At 47.5% G+C, this 15,465-nt stretch overlaps 1 protein-coding gene across 2 annotated transcripts in view; it reads right to left on the reverse strand.

Annotated features, from left to right (window-relative positions):
* The window catches only part of LOC140387047 (contactin-associated protein-like 5), a 1,703,123-nt gene extending 1,695,356 nt beyond the window's left edge, over window positions 1-7,767 (reverse strand). The window contains exon 1 of one of the 2 annotated variants that reach the window (XM_072470060.1): window positions 7,426-7,767. In XM_072470060.1, the coding sequence (XP_072326161.1) occupies window positions 7,426-7,510 (85 nt within the window). In that variant the 5' untranslated portion in view covers window positions 7,511-7,767. The remainder of the gene's footprint in view (window positions 1-7,425) is intronic. The other variant, XM_072470068.1, reaches the window with a different exon arrangement.
* Between the last annotated feature and the right edge of the window lie 7,698 nt (window positions 7,768-15,465).

Genomic DNA, 15,465 nt, shown 5'->3' on the forward strand with positions numbered 1-15,465 from the left:
CAGGACTGAGTGTCACTCAGTTGTTCATAGCAGGTGGAATGCATTGCAGGGAGGAATTCGAGGATCCCAGAAGGTGTACATTCTACAACATTAAAGATTTTAACTTAAACGTTTATTGTTTTTCTCCCCCCATAAATTCAAAGACAACACTTTGCTCTATCCGACCACATCCGGTGGCCTTGACATCGATTGTAATGAAGTGCTTTGAGTGGTTGGTCATGAGTCGCATCACCTCCATACTCCCAGAATACCTTGATCCACTGCAATTCGCATACCGCCACAACCGGTCCACAGCAGACACCTTGCTCTACACTCATCCCTAGAACATCTCGACAACAAGGATTCCTATATCAGACTCCTATTCATTGACTACAGCTCTGCCTTCAACACCATAATCCCAGCCAAGCTTCTATCAAAGCTCCAAAACCTTGGACTTGGCTCCTCACTCTGCAACTGGATCCTCGACTTTCTGACCTATTGACCACTATCAGTAAGAATAAACAACAACACCTCCTTCATGATAGTCCTCAATACCAAGGCCCCTCAAGACTGCATACTTAGCCCCTTACTCTACTCCCTGTACACACACGACTGCATGGCAAAACTTGGCTCCAACTCCATCTACAAGTTTGCTGATGACACAAACATAGTGGGTCAGATCTCAAACAACGATGAGTCAGAGTACAGGAGGGAGATAGGGAACGTAGTGGAGTGGTGTAAGGACAACAATCTCTCCCTCAATGTCAGCAAAACTAAAGAGCTGGTCATTGACTTCAGGAAGCAATGTATCGTACACGCCCCTGTCTGCATCAATGGTGCCGAGGTGGAGATGGTTGACAACTTCAAATTCCCAGGTTGCACATCATCAACAATCTGTCCTGGTCCACCCACGTCCATGCTACAACCAAGAAAGCACAACAGCGCATATATTTCCTCAGGAAACTAAGGAAATTTGGTGTGTCCACATTAACTCTTACCAACTTTTCCAGATCCTCCATAGAAATTGTGCAATCTGGCTGCATCACAGCCTGATATGGCAACTGCTCGGCCCAAGACCGTAAGAAACTACAGAGAGTCATGAACACAGCCCAGTCCATCACACAAACCCACCTCCCATCCATTGGCTCTGTCTACACCTCCCACTGCCTTGGGAAAGCGGGCAGTATAATCAAAGACCCCTCCCAGCTGGTTTATTCACTCTTCTAACTTCTTCCATCGGGCAGGAGATACAGAAATCTGAGAACATGCACTTAAATATTCTTAAATATTCAAAAATAGCTTCTTCCCCACTGTTACCAGACTCCTGAATGAGCCTCTTATGGACTGATCTGCTCTCTTCACCCACCTTCTCTATTGGGTAGTACTACACTCCTGTATGCTTCACCTGATGCCTGTGTCTATTTATTTACATTGTTTATTTTATGTTTGCCCTTTTATATATTTTCTTTAATGTACAGAATGATCTGTCTGAACTGTATGCAGAACAATGTTTTTCACTGTACCTCGGTACATGTGACGATAAACAGATCCAATCCAAAGGAAGGAAAAGCGTTGCACTCCCGGAGCCACAAGGTTTTGGGTTCAAGTCCCACTCCAGGACTTGTACACAAATAAAGAAATCAAGGTCAACACTCCATTACAATACTGAGGGAATGATGCACTGTCAGAGTTGTCATCTTTTAGTTGAACTGAGGCCCCATGTGTATGTGGATAAATATAAAATAACCTATTTCAAAGAAGAGCAGAAACCGTAACCCCAGTTTCTTGAATATTTATCATTCAATCATCATCATATAAAACAGATGACCTGGTCATTGTTATACTGCTGTTTGTGGGAGTCTGCTATGTGCCTATCGGCTGCCGCACTTCCCACTGGTTACACATCAAAAATACTCCATTGCTGTAAAGTACTTTGAGATATCCGGTGATCACAATAAAATACCGCATGATTTTCTTTTACTCTTTCTTGAAACAATGAGAAACAAAGAGTACTGTGTCCAAAACCCATGTATCGAAGATACTGTCCTTTGTATTTACATGGCATTTTTGAATCATACATTAATATCGCACATTCTGACATAGCTTTCTGGTAAAGATGTTCATGCAAGGAACAATATTGTGCCTGGAGGGATCAGACCAAACACAACAGAGTGATTCTGTTGGTGAGATAAGGGTTTTCAATATGCAGTAGCTGAAGGCATACATTCCAAGTTATTCATTTAAGGCTTGTCAAACCCTTGTCCTTCAGTTACTACATGCTCTGCATTGTTACAAACTGCTTTTTGCAATACATCATGAGGAACCGCACAACTGCAACTAAACGTATGTCTTCACTGGACCGGATGTCAGACGCAATGCCGACGCTGAAGCAATTACCCAAGAAGTGTTAGTACAAATGATTTATGCGGCTGAAAGTAGGGCGGAGGGTGGAGTGGGGAAGACTATCATTTTTAAAATTCATTCATGAGATGTGGGCATCAATGATGAGGTCAGCATTTTATTGTCTATCCCCAAATGCCCTTGAGAAGGTGGTAGTGAGCTGCCTTCTTCAACAGCTGCAGTCCACGTGGTGTAGGTGCAACCCACAGTGTGGTTAGGGAGGGGGTTCCACCATTTTGATCCAGCGACAATGAAATAATGGTGACACGTTGGCGAGTAGCTTGGAAGGGAAAGTTTAAGGGGATTTTGTTGCTGCCTGTGTCTACCTAGATACTAGTGGTCATGGGTTTGGAAGGTTTTTGCCAAGGAGCTTTGCGGAGTTCCTGCTGTGCATCCTGTATATGGTACGTACTCCTGCCACTGTGTGTCAGTGGTGGAGGGAGTAAGTATATGGGTAGAGTGCCAGTCAAATGGGCTGCTTTGTTCTGGATGGTTTCGAGCTTCTTGAGGGTCGTTGGAGCTGCACTCATCCAGGCAAGTGGAGAGTATTCCATCATTTTTGTGGGAGAATCTACAACTATGGGCCACTGTTTAAAAATACGGGCTTGTCCATTTAAAATTAGATTTTTATCTCTCAGGTTTTAGTGAGCCTTTGAAATTCTCTTCCTGAAAAGGTGGTTGAGGCAGATGTTTCAATATTTTTAAGGCAGAAGTGGGTAGATTTGTGGTAAGCAAGGAGGGATGATACATTCTCAGGAGTTTGCGGGTTGCAGGTTTGAGGTTATTATTAGGTCAACCATGTTCTTATTAAATGGTGGAGCAGGCTTGAGGGGCTGAATTCCTGCTCCTTGGTCATATGTTCATATCACACTGTTGAATTATGCCTTATCGATGGTGGACAGGCTTTCCAGAGCCAGCAGGGGAGTTATTTGCTGCATGAATCCTAGCCTTCGAACTGCTCTTGTAGCCACAGCATTTGCCAATAAGTAGCAAGGGATTTGTGCTTTTTTGAGATCATCTTGTTCAAGTTTGGGATAAAATGTATATCTTATGAGCTCACTCTCTTCAGGAGGAGGTTGTAGGAAGGTTGGGTTAGAATTCTAACTGAAAGCTATAAAATGAGAGATTTCAGAATTTCCCCAATTGTGTCCATAAATGTTCAAATTTTCCCCCAAATTCCCCTGCCAACCGCAGGACACATCTGACTGAAATTTGAGGTGTCATCAGTGTATATGATCAGTCTATCATCAGATACTAATAAGTATCATCAGTCTATATAATATTACACGGTCTTATCATATCCTCCATCAATGTAGCAAGGCTACTAAAGACTTAGGAACATAGTAACAGGTAAGTCATTCAAATACTTGAACCTGCTTCACTCTTCAATTAGATCACGGTTGATATGTAGCTCAACTCCACTTATGCATCTTAAGTAAGGATATCAAGGAATACGGAATAAACAGAATTCTATCAATCTTAGTCCTGGAAGTTCAAACTGTTCCTGCATCCACAGCCTTTTTCCAAGAGAGATTTTCATGTATCTAACACCATATATTTGTGTCAAAATGCTTCCTGATATCACTCCTAAATGGCCTAGTTCTAATTTTAAGGAAATGCCCTCTCTTTTTTTTGTTCTTGCTGTCGCCAGGGAATATATTTCTCTGTATTTGCCTTATTGAATCTTATTAACCCTTTAAGCATCAGATTCCCCCCACATCCCCTATAATGCGGAGATCATGTTTATGCAACCTGTTTTCGTAATTTAAACCGTCTTAGGCCTGGTATTATTTTGATGCAGCACTTAAAAGCAATGAAAACAATCATAGCATTGAAGTTCCCTGGTCAAGCAGATGGGTTACAAGCCTTCTAACGACAGGTCTAGGGTTTGAAGTTTGTGTTCACATTCAGCCTGTGAAAGTACCTCAGATCTCAGGGCCCACAACAGTTGAGTAAGCTGCGCCCAGAGTTTAAAATAAAGGCTTTGGCAACATTGAACAAGGGTTGCATAGTTAATAACAGACCGTTTGTTCTTTTCAAAGCAGGGTCCTTTGCAATGATTTGCCAAACCCCAGCAAAGTGCTGAGATGATTTTCTTAAACCAAGGTTAGGTTGCAGGGCAAGATCCATGTCCACCTCAGCCGGAATGGAGACCAAACTGTGCTGTTGTCTGCTGACCTGATCCACGGGTTAGCCAACTAGCCAACTCAGCTAACCGCTCCCCCAACAGAGTGCTTAAAAAAAGCTTAATAAGTTGTCAGCAATTGCAAATCATCGCAGCAAACTGAAACCAAACAACCAAAGGTAGCTCTGTTGTAGAAAGCTAATTGTCAAATGGCAGAGCTAAATTTATAATGAGACATTAGACTAATTTGATGCGTTATAAGGGAGGCAGGTATGGATTAATTTGCTACTGCCGTAATCAGTTATGTCCCTTCAGCGAAAGTAAGATAAAAACTAAAAGTTCTGCAAACTCCAATGGTTTGGCGATGAATATTGGGTAAGCTGCACAATGTATTCAAACTGAACCTGTGCTGCCGTTAGATTCTTCATTGTATAGATCTGAGGCTGACTGAGAAAGATCACAGCTCCCAGTGGCAGGTCTCCCTTGCGAGGTTCCAGACTGGCTGGGGAGCCAGAAACAATGCCCCCATGGGTAACAGCAGACCAATTGGTCCAGTTGTCGCATTGCCGAACTCCACCCCAGAGGAAGAACTTGGTCCCTAGCCTCCCTCTCCGCCTTAGAGCCAGACTGAACACTAACAAATGCTGCGACAACCCCTCTCAGGAACACGAGCACCAACTAGACAACGGACAAGCTGGTCTTGGAGCCCTTGCCAGCCAAATCGATGTCCGGAACCTGTTCTGAGCAACGGTTTCAGGTCAAAACTGAACTCTATATATTTCAGCACAAGTATTTCAAAACCATACAATGTACCTTAAACAGATATTGTGGAATTAAAACCTCAACATGTTATTTCACTTCTCCAACGAGCAGGGCAGAAGCAATTGCAATAATTGAGATAAGGCAGATGCCACATCTAAGTTCTGAATAGAATTAGGACAAGTTGTCACTCTCAAGGCTCCCGATGTTTGCGCTCCCTATTTTGATGAAAAGATTGTAAGGAAATCTGGTATGCATCTAACTATCAAGACCAATGTTTTTGACACTCGGGAGTGGGGGGGCCTTTGCAACTTGTCTGAGAAAACTACTCTGTAGTGACATCTATCTGCAGCCAGAGAACTGCAGCACAGGTTCATGTGAGGAGGGTGCACTCACTCACTGACTGTACAAGCCCATTCCCCTCAAAGGGAGCATCAAAGGTTGTGACAGCTGAACGCCGCTGGCTGATGCAGAGATGTTGCTTCCAGAGCGGGAAAGGCAGCCTGCCTGCTCCCGAACAACCGACAGTGCCTTGCAGAGAAGAGTTTAACTGCGGTTTCTACTGAACGCACCTCCACTAATCTTTCAGAACCAAGTCACAGACTTTGATCATTGACAGGTCGCCTTGAGCATCCCCCCGCCCAGGTCTGTGCGAATTCTCTCCACTTTGTCATTTTTATCTTTTCCACTTGGAAACACCGGGCTGGGCTGCACCTGGGCTGTTGCACATTGACATCCTCAGATCCCTGAAAGTACACCGAGAAGAAAAGGTGGAGGTATATATCGCGGAATCCACACTTTTAACGCGATGAGTGTTTTTGAGTGCACGGATTAAACACACAACAAAAAATAAAACACCCAGAAAATGCCACGTGCTGATGATGTGCCCAAGACGTTGAATCAAAATAAGGAGGCATTAGAAACCCAGACAGCTCGGCGCTGGGGAGGGTTAAAGAGAGAAGGGAGGATGAGCAATTTGGCCTGACTCGGGGTGGTGGTGGTGGTGGGGGGGGGGGGGGGGGGGTTCATCATCAGCCCCCTTGCTCACCCTCCACCATCTCTCCCCACTTCCCATCTGCTGCCAAGTTTCAGCTCTTGCAATTCCCCTGCATAAGAACAAAAGATTGGTCCGGCTGAAGGGTGTTTGTGAACCTCAATGATTGTGGGGTGGGGGAGGGAATCTAGATTTAGGAAGGACGTTGTTATCAGATAGATTGGTGGAGTGAAGAAGCCGCTACCAGCACAAGTGAGCCAGTGTTTATCAGGAGGAGCTCTGCCCCTTGCTTCAGTGAATTCCACGAACCGAAGTTCCTCTTAAGTTTTTTTTGTTGCCTTCTCGAAAACGACCCCCCCCCCCCCCCCCCCCTGCTAGTGCTGTGTGGCAGTGTGGCCTGCACATCCTACACACCTGAAAACACCAGCCTTGCCCCTGTCCGTGAGGTTATTGGGTTTCAATGTTTCTCAGACTTCCCTCAAATAACCCTAGTTGGGGGATTTGGGGTCCAGTGGAATTGAGATGCCTTCAATCCCCCTCCCCCCCCCCCCCACACACACATACACGCACACACACATACCTCCCCCTCCTCCCTAATTTAAATGAGCATTAAGGGGGAGCCCGGTCTGATGGGAGGGTTGCAAAGTGTGTGAGTAGACAGGCACCTCATACCCTACACTGTCAGGCAGTGTCTGCCCAACCGCTCTCATTACCCAGGGCGCCCACCGACTACAGACACCGGGTGCAGGTCGCTTTCCCATACTGTCTGGGTAAGTTACTGATGCTCATCATTTGAACAGGTTTCCAGGGGAGAGGGGTGGGATAGGGAGGGGGGGGGGGGGGTTCACAATAACCATCGCTCGCCTTCCATTTAGAAATAAAGTTCCAGACCAGAGAAAGAAGGGGATTTGAGTGTGAGGTGCCAGTATTGCAATGTGTTCCGGAGTGCCACTGTGTGGCAGGGAACACGTGTAAGGGGGCAGAGGCTGGGATGGAGATCCAGGCACATCCCTCTCTCCCCCTTCACAGGGTCTCTGACTTTCCAAGTCCGGTCCACACAAAGCAAGCTCACTGCAAGAATCCCCACAACAAGATTCAGTCCGTTGCGGTACTTTTACAATATATACATTTTCTCCAGGGTGTGCAATAAACCACAAGCTGTACTTACGGGAAGAAGCGCCGGCGATACACAGGCACAGACTGATGGATAGAGAGAGGGCGAGCGAGAGGTTGGCAGCAGAGAGCGAGTCCATTTTCAAGCGAGTCAGAGAGAATCAGGACAACTCTCTGCGCCTCACCATGTCAGCCAGCATCTGATTTCCTCCTGTCCCTTTGCTTCTTGTTCCTCTCTGTCTCTCTCTCTCCTCCCTCCCTCCCTCTTTCGCTCTTGCCTCCTCCTCTTTCTGGAGCAGCTGCTCGTTCACGCCATCCCGCCGCTACCACGTTCTCTTGCGCCAACCAGAGGAGCAGGAATGCGGGCTGGGAGAAGCGAGCGAGGGAGAGATGCAGGGAGGCTGCTGTGGGGAGGGGAGGAGAGGGGAGGGGAGGTGGCTGAGGGACTGGCCCTGGGATGTGTCTGTTCCCCAGACTCCCCAGCCTCTGCCCAAATGAAGTAGAACAGCCCACAGCAAGATGCCCCCCCCCCCCCCCCCATACACCGCTGCCTCTCCCTTGCTACTTATTGGCACTCAATCCGCCACTTGCTGTTGTTTATTTTTATAACACGGAGTGTTCTAAATCCATTCATCATCAATCCTCGTCAGCCGAAAGTTCCCACACCAGCAATGATCACCTCTTCCATTCTTCACAATTCTGACCAATTCAGGACACCCGTTCAACCCGGCGGTGGGCACAGCCCGGAATGTGTCCCATTCACCTACCCACCCACTAACTCACCCACTCACCCACCCACTCATCCACCCACTCACTCACCCACTCACCCACCCACTCACACCCACTCACTGAATCACCCACCCACCCACTCACACACTCACCCACCCACCCACTCACCCACCCACACACTCACCCACTTATCCACCCACTCACCACCTCACCCACCCACCCACTCACCCACTCACTGAATCACCCACCCACCCACTCACACACTTACCCACCCACCCACTCACCCGACCCACACATCCACCCACTCACCCACCCACACATTCACCCACCCACCCACCCGCCCACCCACTCACCCACTCACCCCCCACATACCCACCCACTCAGTGACCCACCCACCCACTCACCCACCCAACCAATCATCCAGCCACTCACCTACTCACCCACCCACCCAGTCAACCACCCACTCACCCATCCACTCACCCACCCACCAACCCAATCACCCACCCACCCACTCAGCCACCACTCACCCACCCACCCACTCACCCACCCAATCACCCACTCACCCACTCACCCACCCACCCACTCTCCCACCCACCCGTCCATCCACTCACCCACCCACCCAGTCAACCACCTACTCACCCACCCATCCACTCACCCACCCACCCACTCTCCCACCCACCCGTCCATCCACTCACCCACCCACTCACCCACCCAATCTCCCACCCACCCACAAACCATATCCCCCCCCCCCCCCCCCGTAAGTGTATTAATTGCTGATGAATGATTGGGTTTGGAGCGGCGGACCCGAGTGAAACTACAGGACAGCGAAACCTGCACTAACACAGCAAGTTATACTCCAGACTCCCAGATAAACTCTCAATTAATAATCATCAGCCTGACTTCTTGTCACAACTCCCCCAGTCCCTGAGCATGGAAGGCAGCGTGGAATGTCCTTATTGACAGCAATGTCCCAACAAGAAGCTGCGGGCTGGTTTATTCCTCTTCTCCCGATTCCTGATAGTGTGTGTGTGTGTGGAGGGGGGGTTATCTTACATTTGATTTTGTTTTGGGAGGGAGGGTGGGATTAAGTTAAGATTCCCACCACGCGGTGCTGATCGATATAAATGTCCGAGGACGCTTTATTCACCTTTAAAGTTCGGGGACGGTCCACTGTGGGTACTGGGAAGCAAGGAGGGAGGGAACGAAGCTGAGCTCTCCGTGCGAGAGAGGTGCTGAACAGGGAGCGCTGCTGGGGAATGCTGAGCGGGGCTGTGGGCGCAGCAAAAGGACGTTTAAACTGCAGAATCCGGGGTTAAACCTTCCTTCCAGCAGCCGGGGGTTAATTCTGCTTCCTTGCTCCATCTTGTGACTCTTGTCCACAACAGTATTTCAATCCTCCTTCATACAGATTCCACCCCCATCACAACCAAGAGTTATTTGCAGTTTTTATTTCTTTGGAAAAGATCGTTATTAGATAGAACATACAGTACAGAAGGAGGCCATTCCGCCCATGGAGTCTGCACCGACCCACATAAGCCCTCACTTCCACCCTATCCCTGTAACCCAATAACCACTCCTAACATTTTTGGACACTAAGGGCAATTTAGCCTGGACAATCCACCTAACCTGCACGTCTTTCGACTGTGGGAGGAAACCGGAGCACCCAGAGGAAATCCACACTGACACGGGGAGAGCGTGCAGACTCCGCACAGACAATGACCCAGCAGGGAATCGAACCTAGGACCCTGGCGCTGTGAAGCCACAGTGCTATCCACTTTTGCTACCGTGCTGCCCTGGGGATTGAGGACACACTTTCTGCTGAAGTTACCTGGTCGGAAATCTCTGGGGTAGGGGTGGGGGTGTGTGTTAACTCTTCTCAAGGCCAAAGGCCAAAGGGCAGCGGGCAGAGTGAGATGTCTTTGGAAGAAAAAGGGTGTTTGACTTCAGAAGTTACATTTATCATCAGCATTGTGTGTTTGACCAGGACAAGGACCGGCTTATTCCTGCAGAGGTGGACTCTGCGCTACAGAACCAGAGAGTTTTACAGTCCCTTCATCCCAGCGTATCTGTGCCAGCCATCAAGTGCCTCTCTGTTCTGATCCCACTTATCAGCATTTGGTCGGTCACCTTGTATGCTGTTGGTGTTTCAAGCGCTGGTCTAAATGTTTCTTAAATGTCATGATTTCAACTAATTTACTTCCGCATCGTACCAAATTCACCACTTTCAGTTTACCTTAATTGCTATAGCAGTTATAATAAATGATAATAAATAAAATAATAATTTATAATTGATCAATTAAAGACATGGGAACTAGGGGTCAGTGATTGGAGCCCTCCAGCCTACTCCACCACTCAACTAGATCGTGGAGATCTTCTATCTCCAACCCATTTTCCTGCACTATCCCCATATCACTTGGTATTTTTAATATCTAGACATCCATCCATCTCTAGTCTTGAATACACTCACTGACTGAGTCTTTACATTCCTCTGGGTTGGGAATGCCAAGGATTCACCACCTTCTAAGTGAAGAAATTCCTCCTCGTCTCTGTCCCAAATGGCCTGCTCCATATCTGGAGACTCTGTCTCCTGGTTCTAGATGCTGCCAGCCAGGGGAAAGGTCCTTCCTACATCTACCCTGTCAAGCCCTGTAAGAATTTTGAAAGCTTCTTTGAGATCCCATCTCATTCTTCTCAACTCTAAAGAATTCGTAAAAACTCGTGTGGCACGGTAGCAGAGTGGTTAGCACTGTTGCGTCACAGCGCAAGGGACCCAGGTTCGATTCCCGGCTTGGGTCAATACCTGTGCTGAGTCGGCACGTTCTCCCCGTGTCTGCGTGGGTTTCCTACGGGTGCTCCATTTCCTCCCACAAGAGCCGAAAGACTTGCCTGTTAGGTGAATTGGACGTTCTGAATTCTCCCTTAGTGTACTCGAACAGGCGTCGGAGTATAGCGATTAGGGCATTTCCACAGTAATTTCATTGCAGTGTTAATGTAAGCCTGCTTGTGACACTAATCAAGATTATTATATTATTATAATACGATATAATAATATTGAAAATAAATTCAGCATCTTGTCTGCACTCAACCATCCCACCGCTTGACAGACAGATCTCCTATTGTCACAAAGACTAATTGGGTGGCACGGTGGCACAGTGGTTAGCACTGCTGCCTCACAGTGTCACCGACCTAGGTTCAATTCCTGCCTTGGGTGGCTGTCTGTGTGGTGTTTGCACTTTCTCCCCGTGTCTGCGTGGGATTCCTCCGGGTGCTCCGGTTTCCTCCCACAGTCCAGAGATGTGCAGGCTCGGTGATTTGGCCATGATAAATTTCCCCTCAGTGTCCAAAGATGTGCAGGTTAGGTGGGGTTATGGGGATGGGTCAGAGTAGTGTGTCTAGGTAGGGTGATCTTTCAGATGGTCAGCGAAGACTTGATGGGACTAATGGCTTCTTTCTGCACTGTAGAAATGTTATGGTTCTAATAAATCAACTGAGGAACAATTGCTTGAAATGCAATGTAACTCCAAAGTTAAACACGAGGGAGGACTGGCTGACACCTGGAATCATTGGTAATAGCTGGGGCAATTTATACAGCTGGAGATCTGATGAAAGATGGAGTCATTAATAAATGATGGTAAACTATGTAACTGGGGTAATTATTAAATACTGAGATTTAAAAATGTATTCACTCTCATGATTTGGCCAATCCACCTAACTTGCACACCTTTGGGCTGTAGGAGGAAACCAGAGCACCCAGAGGAAATACAAGCTGAGACGGGAAGAACGTGCAGACTCCGCACAGTCAGACACCCAAGGTCGGAATTGAAACCGGGACCCTGCCATGGTGAAGCAACAGTGCTAACCACTGTGCCACCATGCCGGCAGTTGCTTTGTCAGAAATAATGTCTAAATTCTGAGGGTTGTTGGAGCTGCAGTCATCCCAGCAAGTGGAGAGTCACAGCTCTGGCTTGTGCCTTGTCGATGGTGGACAGGCTTTGGGAATTATGAGGTGAGTCAATCGCTCTAGAGTACATAAGCTCGTAACCTCCTCAGAGAGGCAATCGTGATAGATTGCACTCCGTCGCGCCTGGCCTTCACTTGAAATCCAAAGCCCCTGTCTCGCCTGACCTTCCACACTGAGGCTGGGTGAGACTGAAAGAGGGCAGCTGAGGGTGTGTGTGTGTTGGGCTGTGCTGGAGAGGTTGTGTGTGTGGGGGGGGGTTCAGATGTCTGATTGTGCTGGGGAAGATGGGGGTGTCAGGTCGGCGGAGGTGGTGTCGGGTTGCGCTGGGGGTGGGGGAGTCGGGTGGGGTTGGGGGGGGTCTTTCAGGCTGGGGGGAGGTTGACCCCAGCCCAGTCAGAGGTCGGGTCAGGTTGGGTCCGTGGGGGGGGTTGTTTGGGTGCTTGGTTGGGAAGTCCTCTGGGGATAAAGGGGTGATGTGGAGACTCCCTGGGGGATTGGGTAGGGGTGTGGGGGCCCTCTATGGGGTCAGCCTATGGGGGTTGCCCCATGTGGGGTTGAGTCTGGCTGTTTAAAATGATTACTCTGAAGTTGGAAATGCTTTTCTTCTTCTAAATCTTCCAGCGAACTATAAAGGTAAAACTGGCAGAACCATCCAAAGTTAACGAGTTAAGTCATCTTGTTGGATATTCCCAGACCAACGCAATTGTCCAGGGACGTTGGCGCTTCTGGGCAATCGCTGGATAAACCCTTACATAGGAACTTCCAAGTGGGATTCCTCAGCGTATCCTTGCGGTAGCTCCCACATTCGACGCTGGAGAACCAGGAAGTTAAGGTCCAATTGTTTCTGACCAGCTCTTGCAGCCACAGGTTTCATGTGACTTAAGTTTCTAGTCAATAGTGATGCCTAGGCTATTGATGGTGGGACATTCAGCAATAGAAATACCATTGAATGTCAAGAGGAAATGGTAAGGCTTCCTCTTTTTGGTGAAGATTATTGTCTGATACTCGTCGAATGTTATTTGCCACTCATGAGCCGAGGTCTGGACATAAAAACATAAGAAATAAGTAAGGGAGTAGGCTATTCAGCACTTGAAGGCAACTCTGCCATTCAATGAGATCATGGAGATCTTCTACTTCAACATCATTTTCCTGAACTATCCCCCATAAACCTTGCTGTTTTTTAATATGTAGTAGTCTATTGATCTCTGACTTGAATATATTCAATGACTATACTTTCACAGGCCAGCAGGGAAGAGAATCACATTTTGTTTACCACCCTCTAAGTCAAGAAATTCCCCCAAATCTCAGCCTTAATTTTCAGCCTTTAATCTGAGAATTCTGAGAATAAATTCCCCTGGTTCTAAACAACCGAGCCAGGGGAAACACCTTCCTGCATCTACCCTGCTGAGCCTTGCAAGAATTTTGTATTTTTACATGTGAGCATCTCCCACCTTTCTAAACTCGAGAGAATAAAGCCCACGTCTACTAATCTTTTCTCCCAGGACAATTCCGCCATCCCAGGAATTAGTTTTGTAAAACCTTGTTGCAGTTGGATATTGTACAAGTCTTGCTGCCACAGGCTGTTTCATTATCTCAGGAGTTGTAAATGGAACGGAATACTGTGCAATCATTAGCAAACATCTCTGCTTCTAACCTTATGTGGGTAATCATTGATGAAACAGGTGAAGATGGTTGCACCCAGGACACTATCCTAAGGAACCGTAGCAATGACTTGGGGCTGAGATGATTGACCTTCAACAACTACGATTATTTCCCTTTATAATAAGAACAGAAATTTCTGGAAAAAACAGTCTGGCTGTATCTGTGGATACAGAAACAGAATTATTGTGTCATGTCCAATATAACTGTTGTTTGGAAATCAAGAGTTCTGAAGAAAAGCCATATTGGTCTCAAAATGTTCCTCTGTTCTTCTCTCCACAGTTGATGCCAGACTGGCTGAGATTTTCCAGCAGTTTCAGATTTTATTACAGATCTCCAGTACCTGCTGAATATTTGCTTTCATTTTCCTTTATGTTAGGTGTGACTCCAACTCGTGGTAATGCTTCTGCCCAGATCCCCATTGGCTCTGCTTTAGCCAGGGCTCCTTGGTGCCAGACTCAGTCTAATGCTGCCAAGTGCAGTCAGTCTCAGCTCACCTATGAATTCACCCTTTTTAATCCATGTTTGGACCAAGGCTGTAATATGATTTGGAGCCAGGTAGCCCTAACCAAACCGAAACTGAGCATCAGTGGCCAGGTTACTGATGTGTAAGTGCCGCTTGATAACAATGCCCATGGCACCTTCCATCACTTTGCTGATGATTGAGTGTAGAAACATAGAAAATAGGTGCTGGAGTAGGCCATTCGACCGATTGAGCCTGACCCACCATTAAATATGATCATGGTTGATAATGCAAATTCAGTATCCCACTCCCGCTTTCTCTCCATACCCCTTGATCCCTTTGGCCTCAAGTGCCATGTCCATCTCCCTCTTGAATATAGCCAATGAACCGGCCCCAACAGCTTTCTGTGGTAGAGAATTTCACAAGGTCACACCTCTCCGAGAGAAGAAGTTCTTCCTCATCTCAGTCCTGAGTGGCTTACCCTTTATTCTTAATGATTTGAAGATGCCGGCGTTGGACTGGGGTGGGCACAGTAAGATGCCTTACAACGCCAGGTTAAAATCTAACAGATTTATTTGGAATCACTAGCTTTCGGAGCGCAGCTCCTTCATCAGGTGAGTAAAGCGGTAGGTTGCACAAGCACAGCATATGGAGACAAAGCCAATGCAAGATGATACTTTTAAGGCGAGTCTTTGCGGGTAATTAAGTACTTACAGGTTCAGACGGTGCGACAGGAGAGAGGGATAATCACAGATTAAAGAGGTGTAAATTGTCTCAAGCCAGGACAAGGCGGGGGGTGGGGGGGGGGGGGGGGGGGATTCAATGTAGTTAAATGTAGTGAGACATGAAAACAAGTCCCGGTTGAGGCTGTACTCATGTGTGCGGAACTTGGCTATCAGTTTTTGCTCGACGATTCTGCATTGTCGTGCATCCTGAAGGCTGCCTTGGAAAACACTTACCTGGAGATCAGAGGCTGAGTGCCCTTGACTGCTGAAGTGTTCCCCGACTGGAAGGGAACATTCCTGCCTGGTGATTGTTGCGTGATGTCTGTACATCCGTTGTTGCAGCGTCTGCATGGTCTCGCCAATATACCATGCCTCGAGACTACATTTAACTACGTTTAACCCCCCACCATCTGGCCTGGGCTTGCAAATTCGTACCAGCTGTCCTGGCTTGAGACAATTCACACCTCTTTAACCTGGGGTTACCTCTCTCTCCAGTCGCACCGACTGGACCTGAAAAGACTTAATTACCTGAAAGATTCACATTCAAAGTATCATCTT

This window comes from Scyliorhinus torazame, chromosome 2 (genome assembly GCF_047496885.1).
Source record: "Scyliorhinus torazame isolate Kashiwa2021f chromosome 2, sScyTor2.1, whole genome shotgun sequence".
NCBI lineage: Eukaryota > Metazoa > Chordata > Chondrichthyes > Carcharhiniformes > Scyliorhinidae > Scyliorhinus > Scyliorhinus torazame.